General features: G+C 34.3%; 2 protein-coding genes across 3 annotated transcripts; both read left to right on the plus strand.

Annotated features, from left to right (window-relative positions):
* The first annotated feature begins 595 nt into the window (after positions 1-595).
* On the plus strand, positions 596-8,170 carry LOC137387686 (uncharacterized). Its single transcript, XM_068074174.1, has 6 exons — positions 596-754; positions 5,945-6,023; positions 6,572-6,610; positions 7,053-7,244; positions 7,403-7,681; positions 7,784-8,170. Exons 1-6 carry the CDS (start codon positions 596-598, stop codon positions 7,984-7,986), a joined length of 951 nt encoding a protein of 316 aa, XP_067930275.1. The 3' UTR covers positions 7,987-8,170.
* Positions 8,171-9,354: 1,184 nt separating this feature from the next.
* Positions 9,355-18,812, plus strand: LOC137387544 (short-chain collagen C4-like). 2 transcript variants are annotated; one of them, XM_068073998.1, is made up of 7 exons: positions 9,355-9,403; positions 10,882-10,979; positions 16,399-16,477; positions 17,265-17,303; positions 17,696-17,887; positions 18,046-18,324; positions 18,427-18,812. In XM_068073998.1, exons 2-7 carry the CDS (start codon positions 10,977-10,979, stop codon positions 18,627-18,629), a joined length of 795 nt encoding a protein of 264 aa, XP_067930099.1. In that variant the 5' UTR covers positions 9,355-9,403; positions 10,882-10,976; the 3' UTR covers positions 18,630-18,812. The 2 variants fall into 2 exon arrangements, with proteins under 2 accessions (XP_067930099.1, XP_067930098.1); XM_068073997.1 differs by lacking the exon at positions 9,355-9,403 and having other exon boundaries at positions 10,795-10,979.
* The last annotated feature ends 1,675 nt before the right edge of the window (positions 18,813-20,487 follow it).

The following is a 20,487-nucleotide window of genomic DNA, read 5'->3' on the forward strand; positions in this document are numbered from 1 at the left end:
AATCTCCAAACTTGAGTTATCTTCTCGTGAATTACAGTAGTTGATAGCTTCTAACTTACTCTTCAATTGTAAGTGTTAGGCATTAAAATGTTTAACATTTTTGCTTGCACCCAGGAAAATAGTTCATAACTGAATAGGTTTTGTAGATTTCAAATTATGTTTATTTTAGCAACATGTCTGCATTAGTTAGAGCGTCACGAGAGCGTCACGAAAGCATCACAAGAGTGTCACAAGAGCGTCACGAGAGCGTCACGAGAGCGTCACAAGAGCGTCACGAGAGAAAAATGTGTGTGGTTAGTTAAACAGTTTGACACACATTTGAACAGGCACTAAAAGTTATATACTAGTATATAATTTTTATATATACTAGCATATAGAATTGTATACTGATCATGTGTATGTACTACATGCATACACTTGACTAGTGCATACAAATCGAGTCAGAAGATGCTAGGTGGTGAGATAGCAACTCCTCATACCTTACCTTTGACAATGTACGATGATAAAAGTTGTAGCCAATAGCGGGCTGCAAAGATAAGCATGGGATATATATAGGAATCAACACACTCTCTCGACATACAAGTCAACAGGAACAATGGGGACACTTTTCTATACCTCTCTACTTGTTACTTTGGTTTGCTGCTCTGGTAACTCTCTAGTAGATGATTCTCTGACAGACCTTCAGAAACGTCTGAGCCAAAATGAAAAGAACTTTGCTAGAATACAGACCAAATTAGAAGAACTGTTCAAGATGGTAGGAATGTTTGCTGGATTTAATCTTGTCTTAAAACTTTTGCAAAAGTATGTAAGAGTTATATATGTACCGTATATCTATAATATGTAAATATAATTTATATAAGTGTAAAAAAAATTTATATTGATTATACTTTTATATATATGATATCATATTATATATATGTATATATATATATATATAATCTACCTATATTTCTCAAAGTCCGTATGTCATCTGTAGTCGTCGTATGTCTGCATTCTGGCTATAAATCTTAAAATCTTGATATTAAAGTTCCGTGTTCTGATAGTTTTGAACTCGCGACTAATACCACAGACGCATCGACAAGCTTTTTATCCCGACGCTCGGCGACTGAGCTAGAACACCATAATGGTCAAATATCTTTTCATATAACATGTACACCAGTGTTGGGCCGGTATTGGGTTATCCGCTCTTATCGATACCAAGGGATTCTCGGTATCCGAGGAAACCAATCATTTTCGGTGTCAGCTAGGTATCCGCAGTCGGCCGGTTCGGTATTTATCCGTAAAAGCCTATCGGTATATGGTTATACGGATATTCAGAGAGATTTTTAAAACGCTTCATAACGAACATGCCAATCTCAGCATGCATTGGCGAACAAATTCAAAAAAAATTTCCACGCTTACTGTATCTACTATTATATTACGTTACATTGATAATGCCACCAGCCTCGAAGGTTTGGGAGTCCTACACAGATGGGAGGACGTATAAAGACTCTAACGGGACTGGACTCCACTTGGACTGCGTATAATTATGTGATTACATTACCTGATTACAATATGTGATAGTAAGATTTTTTTTAAACTGTTTCAGTATATTTAACAAAGAGAGCCCATTGCCATTATCTATCTGTTCTTTATTATACATAATGTTTGTATCAATAACGATATTTTTTAATAGAATAAACAATAAAAACATCTATCATGAAAATTATACGTCCATCTTTCTTTGTTGGCTTTCTAAAACAAGGAGTCTCTTTGCCGTAACAATATATTGCTGACTAAAGAATGTTTTTTGCACAGGCTACTTTTTGCACAACGATAAAAATTGTTCGAGACAGTTATGATTTAAAGTTTAAACAATTTAAAGACACACTGATAACCACATACCGAACAATAGTACCGACAATACCGAACTTTCTTAGTTGGCAAAGGATACCGAAGATGGTAAATACCGAGGATACCGATACCGAAAAACCGATAAAAATGAGCAAGGATATCCGATCCGGCACTAAATTAGATACCGGCTCAACACTAATGTACACCGCTCGTATGCTAATTATTTTAGCTTTGTGTCCACGAGTTAAGATGCTCCTGTTCAGAAATATTTTTGGACCTAAGTATATGCAATGAGATGCTTATTCATCTTTTTTCGTTAAAGCTAATGATTTATCTTAAACTTGAACTTAGGCAACTGTTGTACTGATTATATAAGTTACCAAAATATATACGTTGAATCGACATTTCCTAGTTTACATACTCGCTATTTGTTTTACATCTACATTCAGTTTGTTAAGAATTTATTCCAGCCGCTCAGAAGACTTTTTCCCAGCTACATTATGTTTTTTGGATTTTGATTTGATACCTTGCGTTCCACAATCATTGAATACGAACAAAATTTTTGTTGGTTCAAAAAATTCCCTTTCAAAAGTTTCTATCAGTGGTCGCTTTGTGTATTAGCTTACATATTTTTCCTTCTAAACCTAACCAATTAAGAATTCATAATTATTTTCACATTTTACAAAAATCATTTGTAGGATTAATGTAAGACTATCTGTAAGGTTTGCCGTTAGTATCAGTTATTCCTCACTCTCTTATATTTACATACATTTACATACTTTGAGAAATATATATAGGTAGATATAAACTTTGTATATATTTTGAACTTTATAATATAAGTTTTTAAAGTTTGTTGCACGATTGTTTTTCTTTCAACTTGCAGTTTTTAAACATAGTTTGAATATAATATCTGTTTGAAGTTTAACCATTATTTAGTTTCCAATCTTTATTATTGGGTCTATCCATAATCACCATTGTTACAATTAGAGCAGAAATTTAATTATAAAAGATTGGTGTTGCATTTAAGACGATTTTAAATCAGATATTCTCTTAGAGCTCAACAAGATCTTTCGAAAGATGTATAATATGTCACACTAAAGTTAATTTTTACTGAGAAATTTTGTAGTTGGTGTGTCACTCGCGTTACATCAGAGAAATATGCATTTTGAAGAGCTAGTTGCTTATCCTTAAAACTCTCTGATTTGTTGGGAAGCATAATTATAAAAACTTGTCTGCCTTATTTTAAAGAAGCTTGCTGACATATGCGCTAAAATTTATCTAGATATTAGTTGGTAGTTGTGAACTACCTGCTTGTAAACATGTCACCGCTGTTACATTAGATTGTCACCATCGTTACGCTTCTTATATTCTGTAAACTTATAAGTATTTAAGTTCACTGTAATGAGATCAATAATAGTATTAAAACTAATGATTACAATATATATAGACCGGCCTTAACTTGAAATGTTTTTTATTAGTTTCAAAGTATAAAATATAATAATATAATAGTTATAATACATGACAAACATGATTAAGCTTAAATAACGTAAGATGAAAAAATGAATATTGATCATGTAATTGTGAGAATGTACTAACAAAATGTTTTAGAGCATTCTGCATGCTCTAAATCTTCTGTAAAACATTACTGACCTCTTTTAGAGAGAGTAGGACAAGACAGTGACTTGGCTATGTGATAAAATTCTACCCACCCTATATTTTTTGTATTAACAACAAAAGTGTTTTTGGCTTCACTCTTTAAAAAAAACTGCAATTTAGCTTTGAGGGCATCTACACTGGTTACCACTCCTACATAATGCCTAGAATTTTTTTTTCCAGGCAGCAATGTTAGCACATGATCACCTTCTTTTAATGTGCTTGCTAGTTGTTTGATGGGTTCGGAATTGCACTCACTTTCTGGTTCACTGATTGCATGGTCATCAGGATCTATGTAAAAGTTAAAACTTTTCAATGGCATACTTTTACTTTTCTATTTCTTTGTTTTATTTTATCTTTTCTCATCTCTATTGCCATCTTCTGACAATGATAGTCCAACTGTCATTACTAGTTTATGGACAGTCTGGCGACCTTTGCTTGGGCTGTTTAGAAGTGCTCGATCAATCCTTTTACAGCTTTAACTTCAGATTGTGGGTTGCCAAATTTGGAAGTGGTTGCTACAAAAAATGAATATAAACTTTAATAACATTTTTTTACACAATATATTTGACACATTAACCTAAAGCATCCATAATGTACGCAGATGTAGTAAAGCATTAAGTTTTTTGAAGAAAAAAAATGAATGTACATACCTGGTAATTTTACTTTCAAAAGTTTTTTCCCGATCTCTGTATTGCTAAACTCTAATTCTTGCTTTTTCTCGAGTTTCCTCCAATTGATCTTCTGTAAGTTGAGCTTATGATTTTGTTCTACTCTTCTGATTTTGACTAGGGCAGTGAAATATTGAGTCTATTGTTTGGAATATTGACGTATTTTTCACGATATTTACGCATCTGCTCAGCAGATGTTGTCTTACCCATATTGAAAGCAGAAATGACCAGCAGACTTTCCACCTAACAATATTCTGTTTCAAGCACTTGTTACAAGTTACTCACATGATTGGATCGGATTAAATTTTGAACCATTCTCAGTATCGGAGTCGCAAGTCACAGTAATACATTTGTAAGGTAGCAACCATCTGCTAACTTGCTAGAAAAAGCTTGTTACATTCCCACAATGGCTTAAATTTACAATATAATAAGTAACTCATACATGAGAATATCAACAACACCACAAATTACTGTTAAATATGAAATTCACTCAAATTAATCCTATAATCATATGAGTTGAGGGGTGTAACAATAGTGACAGTGTAACAGCGGTGACAGTGTAACAGCGGTGACAGTGTAACAATGGTGACAGTGTAACAATAGTGACAGTGTAACAGCGGTGACACAAATTTTGGAAATATGTGCAACTTTGAGCAAAACTGAAATTAGTTAAAGGTACAGTGTATAAAGTTAGCGTTGAAAACAAATTACTGCTAATTTTGAACTAATAATACAAGTGTAGTAGGAACTTATTGATGTTTCCTGTCACCATTGTTACTCAAAACATGCCAACTTATAAAAGAGCCCCACACCAATAGATCAGTGCACGCAATGCCAATTTATGCATTAACGGGCAGCAAAGCCATTGTAAAATCCATTACAGTTAGATATTTGTGTTTAGAGTAATATGTATACCGTGTACAAGCATCTCTATCTTACCATTATGACTATAAAGTATTTTGTGCATATACACTAACTTTAGCAAAATTTTAAAACATGATAGAAGAGTACTACCCCCACAATTCTTTTCTATTTTAGGGTTTGGTATGTATACTTCATATGTGAAGCATTATTTTAATGTAATTACTGTTTTGAAATTTTGCCAAAAAATCCATTTATTTATGGATAGATCCTATTAATAATAATTTTTCATTCAACCATTTTTGGCAGACATTGTTCTAATAAAATTTTAACTCAAATTTCAATTTTTTTATTTATCAGTTAAATACATGCATTCTCAGAAGTTACACATCGTCCAATGCCTCCAAAAAAAAGAACCTGTTCTGCACAAAGTCATTTCATCATGATGTGAAATCTGAAAATTACAGTTGTTTGACAAAGTTTGAAAACCTTTACAGTTGTTTTTATTTTCTCTCCTAACTTATTTCAACTACACAAAACACTTCTCTCATGATATGTAGTTTGAAAGTTAGAATGGTAAATGTTGTTATATATACAGTATATATACAGTATATATACAGTATATATACAGTATATATACTGTATATATACTGTACATATACTGTATATATACTGTATATATACAGTATATATACAGTATATATGCAGTATATATACAGTATATATACAGTATATATATACTGTATATATACTGTATATATACTGTATATATACTGTATATATACAGTATATGTACAGTATATATACTGTATATATATATACTTAATGCTAATTCATACCAAAAGTTTAAGTGATTTTAAGCAAGTAGACAACTAAATATATAAAAAGTGTGATTTAACCGAATAATTCAATGGTTGTAATTGTAGCTGGGGCTAGAGGACTCGGAGAAGCTGAAAGATGGGAATCAGAGAGAAAAAAGAGAAATTGTTAGCAGTCTGCCATATGGTGAGTTAGTATCACAAACACAAATATAACATAGAGAGATGTTGGTAAAGAGACGTTAACAGAATAGGGCCAGGGTCATTGTGTAGCTTAATTTAAACTATTCCAACTCCTAAAGGAATGATTACCTAAAACAAGAAACTTAAAAACTCTGTATTCTTAATCATAACAAGGGAATTGTCTGTCCGTGTGTCCATCCAGCACAGGGTTGAAGGTTATTATAGTAGTTTGTTTTCTATGGGACATGAACAAATGCTATTTAGCTTGGCAGACCAGAACTGTAACACCTGCATTAATTGATTACCTTCTGCTGTCACAGACTATTAGCGCGAATAGTTATTCACTGTGCTATATGACAAAACAAACAAAAATAATATAGATGATGTTCAGAAAAGACAGCTTATTGACAATTTTCACTGCAAAACTGATGATCTCCCAAAGCTCATTAGACTGCCAAAATACCAGTTGCCATAATTTAATCCAAATTTTACTAAATATTTATAATTAAAAGGTTATACTTGTTTTACAAAAACTCTTGTTTATTTTTAAAGGTGACTTGAAGTTCTTAAAAGGTCCGGCTGGCACTAATGGTAAGTTAAGATTCTATCATTACTACTATTATTATTCATTGTTATTACCATTATTCGTTCTGTCATTATTTAAGGTCTATTTCTGACTTTCATGCCCTCTCACTTTAGTCTCTATTCTTCTTCAAATAAAGCTTATGACAGCTTTGCCAAGTTTGCTCTGCAATTATCCTAAAACTTTTGTTTAATAATTTCTTAAAACTAAACGGCAGCAACATACAACAGTGGCTAGCCAATAAAACGGCTATAGGGAGACAACTTCCTTCAAATTATGAACAGCTTTTAATACTTGTAATAGCCATAGACACCAGATCAAAACCTGTTAGTCTTTTGGTAGCAGCAGTAATTATGAAGCATAAATGGTATATGTTACCATTTTTATTTGCTGTCAGCGTAACAGTTTTTGTTAGCAGATATTCTCACACCCATCTTTATTTTGTCACAGGTCGAGATGGGTACCCAGGAAGGGATGGATCACCTGGTCCTGCTGGACCACCTGGTCCTGCTGGACCACCTGGACCTGCTGGACCACCTGGTCCTCCTGGAACCGCTCCATTGGTTCAAGGAGCAGGAGGGGCAGTGTACACAAGATGGGGGAGGAAGACGTGTGGGAGCGATGCTGACCTTTTGTACAAGGGTAAAGACCATTTTTAATAGTGGATTGAAGTTTCACCAATCACACCATTGCATTACTCATGTTCAAATTTGTTCTTCGTCATAGAAAACATTATTGTATTACTTTGTTCATTTTATCACAGTATTCTAGTTTACTTTTAATGTTTTTTGCTTATGTAGGGATTGCGAGTGGCTCAAGACATGACCATTCAGGTGGTGGGGTAAACTACCAGTGCCTGCCACTTGATCCAGAATACAACAAACCATTCAATGCTGGTAACTATTACGGTGGCATAATGGCAGGTGTTGAATATCAAACCTACAATTATGGAGTGTTTCCCAACACGGCACATGACCAAAACGCTCCGTGCGCCAGGTGTTATACAAAAGGCAGAGGTTCTGTAATGATGGTGCCAGGCAAGAGAACATGTTACAATGGGTGGACCAAGGAGTATGAAGGTGTGACTACATCTAATATCATCTCTATTCATTTTGTAAAGATTACCCATTATTTTGGTTACAAATTACTTCAGGGCATCAATGAAAATATTTATGTTTTAGGTTACCTAATGTCACAGAAATTTGACCACATCCAGCAATCTACATTTGAATGTGTAGATGATAGTCCAGAGTATATCAATGGTGAAGGCAGCAATACCGATGGCTCATTGTTTTATTTCAACAGCATAGAATGCAGCAAGGGAGGAAGTTGTCCACCCTATGCTCTGAACAAGCCTGTAACATGCGTCGTTTGCTCTAAGTAAAACCAGACATAAGATTTCAGATTTTGCATACACAGCCGTACACCACCTTATACATTCTAGGGGACTATCTTCTAGTTCCATAGCAATAAATCACCATTTGTCAAATGATAATAAATCTAAAAAGGTACTTTGTTATATCATTATTTTGTCAAATATTTTTTAATAAATAAATTTTAGCTGCTTGCCAATAGCATATTATTAACAATGAATAGTTTGTATACATTCGCTTAACCCTTTAAGTTATTCTCACAGATAAGCTGCTGTTATTCAATTGACTCAAAGGGTCTGTTGTTATGGATTCACACTTTACACACTTTTACAATGAAGCACACTGAGCTGTCTAACATATCGTAAATGCTGTCAGCTGGGTCTCTAGCTCAAGTCCGCAACTCTGTCTTGGCTGACACGCGCCGACCATAAACATAATAGGCCAGACATTTCTATGCATGGTCACTGTTCAGTAGGTCAAAGGTTATGATAGCAAAGAATAAGGCTTGCTTGAGAAACAACTGAGAGAGTCTTCAGTATTTATGAGCTATATTTAACTTGAAAATGTCTGTCATTTATAATTCATGGTTCATTCAGAGTTATCCTTGCCAGAAATGAGCTCAGCTTTTATATCTCCATCACTGCTTTTGAACTAACTGTTAGTTTTTAAAAACAAACTAATCTGTGTTGTTTACTCGCAACATATCTCTGTGTTGTTTACTCGCAACATATCTCTGTGTTGTTTACTCGCAACATATCGCTGTGTTGTTTACTCACAACATATCTCTGTGTTGTTTACTCGCAACATATCTCTGTGCTGTTTACTCACAACATATCGCTGTGTTGTTTACTCGCAACATATCTCTGTGTTGTTTACTCGCAACATATTTCTGTGTTGTTTACTCGCAACATATCTCTGTGTTGTTTACTCACAACATATCTCTGCGTTGTTTACTCACAACATATCTCTGTGTTGTTTACTCAACATATTTCTGTGTTGTTTACTCGCAACATATCTCTGTGTTGTTTACTTGCAACATATCGCTGTGTTGTTTACTCGCAACATATTGCTGTGTTGTTTACTCGCAACATATCTCTGTGTTGTTCACTCACAACATATCTCTGTGTTGTTTACTCACAACCTATATCTGTGCTGTTTACTCACAACATATCTCTGTGTTGTTTACTCGCAACATATCTCTGTGTTGTTTACTTGCAACATATTTCTGTGTTGTTTACTCACAACATATCTCTGTGTTGTTTACTCACAACATATCTCTGTGCCATTTACGTGATAGAAAATGTACAAAAGAATCAGTTCTGTTTTAGCTAGAGCATTTATAAACAGGTTATGGAATACAAAAAGCAAACATCAGTAAATCGGACTCATAGGTACGACAATAAATCTTGACATGCTACAGAGTACAAAGTATGTACATTTGTATTTATATTCTGTGTTAAATATATAAGTCCAAACTAATACTTTGTCTTTATTACATTAACTCTATTAGAAGAATTACTTGCAATCGAAGCATCAGTAAAATTATCAGACTACGTGGTGATGATGGTAAAGAAATTTGTTTTATGGTGTCACTAAATTAACCAAGCTATTTGTCGTTTTTGTTAAAAGACAGAACACACCAAGATGAAAAGCACATTTTGGGAGGCTAGGTTTAACTTAGTGGGAATCACTTAGCTTTTATCAATAGCTCACCAAATGTTAACAATTGAATCATGGCTGATATAATTGTAGCATGTGTTAGCTTGTTATTTACATAAATACCTACACGACTCATAGATATCTCTGTTTATATGTACACACATAAATATCATTTGAGTACAATCAACAGACTGTGAAGATAATGTTGCTTTTATGAGCAGAATGAGCTGATAGGAAGTCTACACAAGCAGCAGACGTGTGGACTCAACCTCTTGTCATATTGCTATTATACTCTCTCCATAACTACTATCTATCTGTCTGTAAATTGATGCAACAATAAAGGGTGTTTATATTAATTTTATAAAAAAGTTTTATCCAAATTACATGTAAAAAGACATACATGTAAAATCATTAAGAATTCCTAATCTATTAGCTTTTATTGATGTTTAAACAAATCAAAATAATTTCACAACGTAATGAGGTTTTAATTCTCATATAAGGGAAATCGCGAAGGTATAATAAGGCAGCTCATGATTTTGTTTATGGCACAGAATAATATTAGATTACCTTACTCATTCCGCGTGAGACAGAACTTAGAGGCACTACATAGTGACAGCAGATAGTGACATCACTCAGTGGCAGCGTATAGTGATAGTGGTTAAAGACAGCACCTAGTTTCAGTGTCTAGTGACAATACGTGGTGACAGCATCTTGTGGTTTTAAAATAACCTCATGACATCACCTAATGATAGCACCTACTTACTGTAACAGCATTATACAGAATTACAGCAATTGTTTATTCCTAGCTTATGGCTCTAAAAACGGAGCAGCGTTATGTGTGAAACATGGTTTATAGATACAATTTTGTTATTCTTTTAGCTGTTAATTGCATGAAATAATTGGTAGTACAGTTTCTTGAGGTGTTTTCCGAAAACGTATAAAAAAGTGCTTGGAAAGAAAGGAAAGACAAAAGAGCGCTAGGTGAGAGATGGCAACTTGTAATACATCCCTTCTGACAATGTTCAATGATGAAACTTGTATACTGTGTACAATGTGTTGCTGCTCACAAACCTAGTCGACGAGCCAATAGCGGGCCGCAAAAATAAGCATGGGATATATATATTTGAATCAACACACTACCTCAACATACAAGTCAACAAGAATGATGGAGACACTTTTCTATATCTCTCTACTTGTCACTCTTGTTTGCTGTTCTGGTAAATCTCTGGTAGAAAATTCTCTTACAGACCTTCAGGAGCGTCAGGTTCAAAATGAAAAGAACTTTGCTACTATAGAGACCAAATTAGAAGAACTGAATGGTGCTTTGGCAAAACTATCAAAGATGGTAGGAATCTTAACTGACTTTAATCTTGCTTTCAAACTTGTAAGAAAATGTGTAAGAGTAATATATATTTATAAAATATACATATATAAAATATATATAAGCTTAAAAAAATTTTTCATTTTTCTTTTTACTTATTCTTATTCTTTATACTATTTTTTCATACTTAAGTTTTTCATACTTTTATACATACCCGTAAATGTATTAGTAAAATAATCTATATCTGACAAAAGGTAAGTAGATAAAGCATGTTTAATTTTTAAAAACATACTCTTTTAATTATCGATTCAACTTCCCTAAGTTGCTAAACAATGAAACGCACACCAAATAATATAAGCATAATGCCATGAACCTATAATTTGGAAAAAAGTTGGAACTGTTGTCTTCAAAATTTATCAATAAACAATATTCCTTGTGAGCGTAATATGTTAGTCCATCATCAGTTTCTGTCAATTTACTGGCTGTTATCAAATTCTTTGTGACAGTGACTACTTGGTCCCAAGCCCCATTTTAATGACCTTTCCTTTGGTCTAGATTTTTAGCAACATTAGTGGAGATCCTAATTTTAACAAAATATTACAAGGAGGCAGACCATTAAAGTTTAGAGAATTGAGGAGCTGTTGGATAAAGAGAAGCTTGATTCGCATCTTTTATTGAATCAACACTTTCTAGGGTAAACATTTATGTCTTTGTTCCTAGTAGTCAAATGAGTGTGAGATACTAATCACTGGAGCAACTTGAAGTTAGTTTCTACTTCCTCGTAGACAAGTTTCATTGGTCTTGCAATTTGAGAGGAATGTCCATTGCGTTCATCATCCATATTTCTACGTATATTGGAAGTTCTTCCTTCAATTTGCAATTGAGCATTTCACAAGTGCAAATTGCAATTGAGCATGTTGAGCTAGTTGACCATGAGAATAAGAATCGCCTTGGTTGAAGCTGTTTTGTAATCTCATATTTATATATTGATGTCTGTTTCAAACTTGCGGCGATCAAGGAGGGTCTTCTTCTTCTTCTGCGAATTACAGGCAGTGTTTGTCAGAAATATTTCTTTAAGATAATTAATTTACCTATTATTACCTAATTATTAGTTTAATGACCTATCCAGTCCTTCAACTTGGTATCGATGAAACCTCAGAACTTTGTTCCAAGCTATTAATCATGCTTCATGCAGTAGATAGCAAGTTCCATCTAGCAGAGATATTTTACATGTTGAATTACAATGAATCGGTATTGACAACTCGAATCGGGAATAAGATGTACAGCCAAATTTTAGAAGTGTTTCAGCAATTCTTGATGAAGATGCAGTTATTGCAATGTGTCCATTCTTACAAGCATAGAACAATAATGCAATGAAAAGAAAGGTTTTAGGAGCTGGAAAAAACATGGATACGTCATAGGCTTATGCACTTGATGAGAGCCACTCAAAGTTTGTAATCAGTGCTCTGAATTCACTCCTTTGAATTATGTGATGACTGATCTTTTAGAATAATTTCTATCACTAGAGTTTCCCCTGTCATACAGCCCATGACCAGAGTGGTACTGGAAAAAGGAAAGGGCACTGATGGTTGAGAAATGCAATATTAGCAGTCAAATGGCACTGCAGCGCAATAGGATAACTGCAATGGTAGCTGTAATGTACTGGGTGTGAGAGTTATTATATACAACAAACAGCAATAATGAAAGGAAAAGATCATATATTTATATTTTTCCCTCTGCAATAGGAGAAATGCAATATTGGCCAATATTAGAAGTAAAATGCACTGATATTATTAGAATAACCAATATTATTAATATAGTAATACAGTAATAATAGAAAACCAATGCACAATTTTGTTTACATTTCAAAATCTCATAGCTAACAGTATCAAGAAGTTGTGATATTTATATAGATTTTTAGAAAGTCTATTTAACAAAACTATTTACAAAAAATAATAACAGTAACATATTACCCATCATCGATGTTGTTAGTGTGACTATAACACTTCAATAGTCATCCAAACTAATAATTAAATATTGTAATAATCTCATAAGAATCGTTAAAAAAATATCATCGTCATTTCCTTTACTTTCACTGCTTTGGACATCAGTTAGAATACCAAAGTACTCAAAAGTTTCCAAAATGTCAGTTACTTTGAAATCGGCAAAAAAGAAACGATTTCTGTACTTCTACGTTAATTATAGAAACCTTTGGCAATTCGACAATGCTATAGACTGGTGAAATGTGCACGCTATTTTTTCGTGAAATGCGTCTGACTTAATTCGTGCGCCCGTTCTATTCTCTGTCGCTCGGCGTTTCATTTGCCGGTCTTAACTTTTATTAAACCAAATTTTTCAAGCATTTTGTGATGATTTTTAGCCAAATTAATCTGTCTATTTGTGTATAATCCGATCAGATGGGTAAGTTTTAAGAGACTGTCGACAATTTACAAAGATTTGGTAACATCTTTAAATAGGCTTATATGTGTTTTGTATTGTTATTATACTTTAACGACTCTACAAAACGATGGTTAAATTAGTTGATGAGATTTCAAAACAAGGATTTGCAACGTTTTTTGCAAATCCTTGTTTTGAATAACGTTGACGTTGTTGATGAATAATTTTCGTAAGTTGTGTGCACATGCATTTATCATAAAAACTCTCAAACTTCGCTCCGCTCGTTTGGTCGTGGGATTACCAACACTGCCCTGTAGGAAAGTTGCAACTTCATTTGCATTTGTTAGGTTATACCTTCTTGAGTGTTCAGCATCTGGTTTTTCATCACAGTGTAAGGCAATAGTATGTTTGATACAATAGTACCGGCATTTATTGATTCTTGGGGCGGTAAAAAAGATTCCTAATAAGTGTTTCTCACAAAATAATTAAAGAACGAGTTATTCTGAATGTGTTTTCATTCAAATGGGATTTGCCATTTTTGTAAGGCATTTGACAATATAAGCCATCTGTTCTTCGGATCATGAAAGTATGTCTGCAGGCACAAAGGGGAAAATTCATGCTAGTTTTAAAGAGCACCAAACAGTCTGTAGGCTATTTCATGAATTCTATGGTTAAAAACTTTTGGAAGAACCATAGAATCCAGCAGTTTCTCCTGAATTCTATGGTTAGCATCATAGAATCCAGCAGAATCTATCATCATGAGATTCATCTGCTGCTCATGATGATAGATTCATCATGAGCAGCAGCTGATCATGATGAATCTATTATCATGATGTAGATGATAGATTTATCATCTACATCAAGATGATGTAGCATCATCTGCCTCGATGGAACACATGACCATTGGTACTGTTAAGTTTTCTAAAATTACAATGGAAATACTCAGCATTTAGTATGTTGGAAGTGTGAAGGTTAAAGACATACCAACTGGAGCATTTAACCAACCTGACTCACACAGAGATTCAAAAATTAGGATTGCTTATCGACCCTTCAGTTTTTTCTCCCATAAACGCGAGAGAACTACAGTGTCGATATTTCGCTTCCATTGGACCACAGCTATGGTGTGCAATGTTAACATGTATCTAAAGAATACCGTCTATATCACACACCTTAGGCTACGTTGAAACTACTCCATCGATTTTGCTGACATGCTTTTCTGTGCTGAGTTGTATTGGGTTGATATTCTTGTGACAAATGTTCTCTTATGATACAGTGCTCATCCACATTCCATTTTTGGATTATGTCTCGTTCTTTTTGAGAAAGTTGTTCTCTTGTAATAGGATGACGGATTACGTTTTCCTATGGTTTCTGAATTTATCATTTCATCGTTTCTAGGCATACCAGAGTTCTGCAACGTGTTTGAGTGTTTCTACAGCAGTGCTCTTTTTTTGTTTTTAGACTGATTTGTTGCAACTGTTGAGCAAATCCATCTAAAAGCATCCAACTCGTTCGAAATCTAGTCCAATTGCCAAATCAAATGTTTAGTTTTTTCTATCACATGTACATATATACAGTTTAATCCACTCTACTCCATGGCATATTTGGCTGCTTGCATCAATAGCATATCCTGTGGACTACTCATATCATATCATAGCACATCATGTGGACTACTCATATCATATCATAGCACATCATGTGGACTACTCATATCATATCATAGCACATCATGTGGACTACTCATATCATATCAGAGCACATCATGTGGACTACTCATATCATATCATAGCACATCATGTGGACTACTCATATCATAGCACATCATGTGGACTACTCATATCATTTCATAGCACATCATGTGGACTACTCATATCATATCATAGCATATCATATGGACTACTCATATCATATCATAGCACATCATGTGGACTACTCATATCATATCATAGCATATCATATGGACTACTCATATCATATCATAGCATATCATATGGACTACTCATATCATATCATAGCATATCATATGGACTACTCATATCATATACTCATTTGAGTTTTAGTTTTATTTTTCATTATTAATGAGATCAACATAATTCTATACTCTCATGATAACCTCAATAAATATTATATGCAAACAAAATATAGTATACAACCGTGGCTTTGAACAGAGGGGCACGGCTCTTATTATAGTAAAGTTTGCAGTTTTCTACATTGGTCCCTTTGTGCTATCATTATCAAACAAACTCCTTGTATCAGCAAAATATTCAAATTCTTCCACTCAGGCTTTCCACCTAAATGATACAGACAATGCATCACCTTCTGGGATTCATGTTTCAGACCACCCTAAATATATTGTGATTGTTCATCAGAGTGCAGATCTTTTGCTTTCTGCTACCGACAATCATCAAAATAGTTCTTAAGCAGCCTCTGTCCTATCAAAGTTACCACGCCTCATTCACCATTAATATAATTAATTTTTATTGCGTAATCAGAAGGAATATTCTCTTCTATTCTCACACTTTCCTTAACCATTATAGCATGATGTATTACACTTCACTGACCAACCATAACTATTTTAACACTATTACAAACATGCAGTAGGGAGCTGATTAAAACCAGGAAGTGGGTGACAACTCTAAATTGTTTTGTACATAACATTGGTACGCTGAAAAATTTGAAACGCTGAGTCAGCACACAGTTAGCAAAACAGTTGCCGCTACTGTAGGAGATCGATCATCAGGTGTGCTGATGAAGCTGGGAACAACTATCTGCACAATCATTCAACAATAACTGAATACCGATTGGCGCAGGTGTTTGCATCAGTCAAGTCCTATACAAAGCAATCATTTTTTTAAACTGAAATCATTGTTTTGAACAGATAGACGGATGAATGAACAGAAACAGTTCTCATAATATTGATCATACTAAATATTATATATATAATGCTACTTTTAATTCATACCAAAGGTTTTAGTGATTTTAAGCAAGCAGACAACTAAATATATAGAAAGTGTGATTTAACCGAATAATTCAATGGTTGTACTTGTAGCTGGGGATAGAGGACTCGGAGAAGCTGAAAGATGGGAATCAGAGAGAGAAAAGAGAAATTGTTAGCAGTCTGCCATATGGTGAGTTAATATCACAAACACAAATATAACATAGAGAGATGTTGGTGAAGAGATGTTAATAGAATATGGCCAGGGCCATTGTGTAGCTTAATTTAAACTGCCATATGGTGAGTTGGTATCACAAATATAAGTTGTTATTATTAATTCAACAAATTCATGCTTTTTATTTTGTTTTCTCAGTTTTGTATGATTTGTATCATTTTCAAATCATTCTTATTGTAATCATAGCAAAGCAGACTTTATTTAGCTATTACTCGCTAATTATTTCACATTTACTTTTAAACGGGGTTAAAGTGGTTTTATTTTTCTCTTAGTTTATTTCAACTAAACAAAACCCTTTTTTCATGATATGAAGTTCAAATGCTAAAGTTATTTGAAAAAGTTTAAAAACCTTCACAGTTGTTTTATTTTTTTCCTAATTGGTAGACCAGAACTGTAACACCTGCACTAATCGATTGCCTTCTGCTGTCACAGACTAGTAGCGCTAATAGTTATTCACTGTGCTATATGACAGAACAAACAAAAATAATATAGACGCAGTTCAAAAGAAGACCATTTAGTGATAGGCTAAGTTCCTACATTTAGTGATAGGCTAAGTTCCTACATTTAGTGATAGGCTAAGTTCCTACATTTAATGATAGGCTAAGTTCCTACATGAGACGACCCTTCACAGCACATTCGACTGCCATGCAGGGTACCAGTTCCCATAATTTGATCCAATTGTTACTAAATATTTATAATTAGGTTGTTATACTTGTTTTACAAAAACTCTTGTTTATTTTTTAAGGTGACTTAGAGTTATTAAAAGGTCCTGCTGGTACTAATGGTAAGTTAAGATTTTATCATTACTATTATTATTATTCATTCTGTCATTAGTTAAGGTCTATTATTGTTCTTGAAATACAGCTTATGATAGCTTTGCAAAGTTTGCTCTGTAATTATCATAAAACTTTTGTTAAATAACTTCTTAAAACTAAACAGGAACAAAGTACAAAAATGGCTCGCCAATATTACGGCTGAAGGGAGACAACTTCCTTCAAGTTATGAAAGGCTTGTAATATCGGTAGTAGCCATAGACACCAGATCAAAACCTGTTAGTCTTCTGGTGGCAGCAGTAATTATGAAGCTTAAATGGTATATTTTGCCATTTTTATTTGCAGTCATCGTAACCAATTTGGTTTGCGGATGTTTGCCACACCCATCTTTATTTTGTCACAGGTCGAGATGGATACCCAGGAAAAGATGGATCGCCTGGTCCTGCTGGACCACCTGGACCTGCTGGACCACCTGGACCTGCTGGACCACGTGGTCCACCTGGAACCGCTCCATTGGCTCAAAAAGCAGGAGGGGCAGTGTACACAAGATGGGGGAGGAAGACGTGTGGGAGCGATGCTGACCTTTTGTACAAGGGTAAAGACTAATTTTAATAGTGGATTGAAGTTTCACCAATCATACCATCGCATTACTTATGTTCAAATTTGCTCTTCGTCATAAAAAGCATTATTGTATTACTTTGTTCATTTTATCACAGTATTCTAGTTTACTTTTAATCTTCTTTGCTTATATAGGGATTGCGAGTGGCTCAAGATACGAATATTCAGGTGGTGGGGTAAACTACCAGTGCCTGCCACTTGATCCAGAATACAACAAACCATTCAATACTGCTAACTGGTACGGTAGCGTAATGGCAGGTGTTGAATATGAAACCAGCAATTATGGAGTGTTTTCCAGTGTAGCCGAGAATCAAAACGCTCCGTGTGCCAGGTGCTATACAAAAGGCAGAGGTTCTGTAATGATGGTGCCAGGCAAGAGAACATGTTACAGTGGGTGGACCAAGGAGTATGAAGGTGTGACTACATCTAATATCATCTCTATTCATTTTGTAAAGATTACCCATTATTTTGGTTACAAATTACTTCAGGGCATCAATGAAAATGTTTCTGTTTTAGGTTACCTCATGTCACAGGCATATGACCACGCCCAGCAATCTACATTTGAATGTGTAGATGAGAGTCCAGAGTATATCAATGGTGAAGGCAGCGATACCAATGGCTCATTATTCTATTTTAACCGTATAGAATGCAGCAAGGGAGGAAGTTGTCCACCCTATGCTCTGAACAAGCCTGTAACATGCGTCGTTTGCTCTAAGTAAAACCAGACATAAGATTTCAGATTTTACATATGCAGCCGTAAACCACCTCATATATTCTAGAGACTTCCTTCTAGCTCCATAGCAATAAATCAACATTTGTAAAATAATAAGAAATCTAAAAAGGTACTTTGTTATATCATTGTTTTGTCAAATATTTTTTAATAAATAGATTTTAGCTGCTCACCAATAATAAATTATTAAAAATGAATAGTCTGCATACATTTGCATAAACCTCTAAGTTATTCTCACAAATAAGCTGCTGTTATTCAATTGACTCAAAGGGTCTGCTGTTTTGGATTCACACTTTACATACCTTTACAATGAATCACACTGAGCTGTCTAACATATCGTAAATGCTGTCAGCTGGGTCTCTAGCTCAACTCCCTAACTCTGTCGTAGCTCCCATGAGCTCACCTTAAACATAATAGGCCAGACATTTCTATGCATGGTCACTGTTCAGTAGGTCAAAGGTTATGATAGCAAAGAATAAGGCTTGCTTGAGAAACAACTGAGAGAGTTTTCAGTATTTATGAGCTATATTTAACTTGAAAATGTCTGGCATTTATAATTCATGGTTCAATCAGCGTTATCCTTGCCAGCAATGAGCTCAGCTTTGATATCTCCATCACTGCTTTTGAACCAATTGTTAGTTTTTAGGAACACCATACTCTGTGTTTTTACTCGCAACATATCTCTGTGTTGTTTACTTACAAAATATCTCTGTGTTGTTTACTCGCAACATATCTCTGTGTTGTTTACTCGCAACATATCTCTGTGTTGTTTACTCGCAACATATCTCTGTGTTGTTTACTCGCAACATATCTCTGTGTTGTTTACTCGCAACATATCTCTGTGTTGTTTACTCACAACATATCTCTGTGTTGTTTACTCACAACATATCTCTGTGTTGTTTACTCGCAACATATCTCTGTGTTGTCTACTCGCAACATATCTCTGTGTTGTTTACTCGCAACATATCTCTATGTTGTTTACTTACAACATATCTCTGGGTTGTTTACTCACAACATATCTCTGTGTTGTTTACTCGCAACATATCTCTGTGTTGTTTACTCGCAACATATCTCTGTGTTGTTTACTCACAACATATCTCTGTGTTGTTTACTCAAAACATATCTCTGTGTTGTTTACTCACAACATATCTCTGTGTTGTTTATTCACAACATATCTCTGTGTTGTTTACTCACAAAATATCTCTGTGTTGTTTACTCACAAAATATCTCTGTGTTGTTTACTCACAACATATCTCTGTGCCATTTACGTGAAAGAAAATGTACAAAAGAATCAGGTCTGTTTCAGCTAGAGCATTTATAACCAGGTTATGGAATACTAAAAGCAAACATCAGTAAATCAGACTCATAGGTACGACAATAAATCTTGACATGCTACAGAGTACAAAGTATGTACATTTGTATTTATATTCTGAGTTAAATATATAAGTCCAAACTAATACTTTGTCTTTATTACATTAACTCTATTAGAAGAATTACTTGCAATCGAAGCATCAGTAAAATTATCAGACTACGTGGTGATGATAGTAAAGAAATTTGTTTTATGGTGTCACTAAATTAACCAAGCTATTTGTCGTTTTTGTTAAAAGACAGAACACACCAAGATGAAAAGCACATTTTGGGAGGCTAGGTTTAACTTAGTGGGAATCACTTAGCTTTTATCAATAGCTCACCAAATGTTAACAATTGAATCATGGCTGATATAATTGTAGCATGTGTTAGCTTGTTATTTACATAAATACCTACACGACTCATAGATATCTCTGTTTATATGTACACACATAAATATCATTTGAGTACAGTCAACAAACTGTGAAGATAATGTTGCT

This window comes from Watersipora subatra, chromosome 2 (genome assembly GCF_963576615.1).
Source record: "Watersipora subatra chromosome 2, tzWatSuba1.1, whole genome shotgun sequence".
In the NCBI taxonomy this organism is placed as follows: Eukaryota; Metazoa; Bryozoa; class Gymnolaemata; order Cheilostomatida; family Watersiporidae; genus Watersipora; species Watersipora subatra.

Coding starts and splice junctions, on each gene's coding strand:
- LOC137387686 (XM_068074174.1), top strand. CDS start 596: ATGGGGACACTTTTCTATACCTCTCTACTTGTTACTTTGGTTTGCTGC. Junction 6,024..6,571: donor TGTTAGCAGTCTGCCATATG/GTGAGTTAGTAT, acceptor TTATTTTTAAAG/GTGACTTGAAGTTCTTAAAA. Junction 7,245..7,402: donor TGCTGACCTTTTGTACAAGG/GTAAAGACCATT, acceptor TTGCTTATGTAG/GGATTGCGAGTGGCTCAAGA.
- LOC137387544 (XM_068073997.1), top strand. CDS start 10,797: ATGATGGAGACACTTTTCTATATCTCTCTACTTGTCACTCTTGTTTGC. Junction 10,980..16,398: donor TGGCAAAACTATCAAAGATG/GTAGGAATCTTA, acceptor TTGTACTTGTAG/CTGGGGATAGAGGACTCGGA. Junction 18,325..18,426: donor GTGGACCAAGGAGTATGAAG/GTGTGACTACAT, acceptor TTTCTGTTTTAG/GTTACCTCATGTCACAGGCA.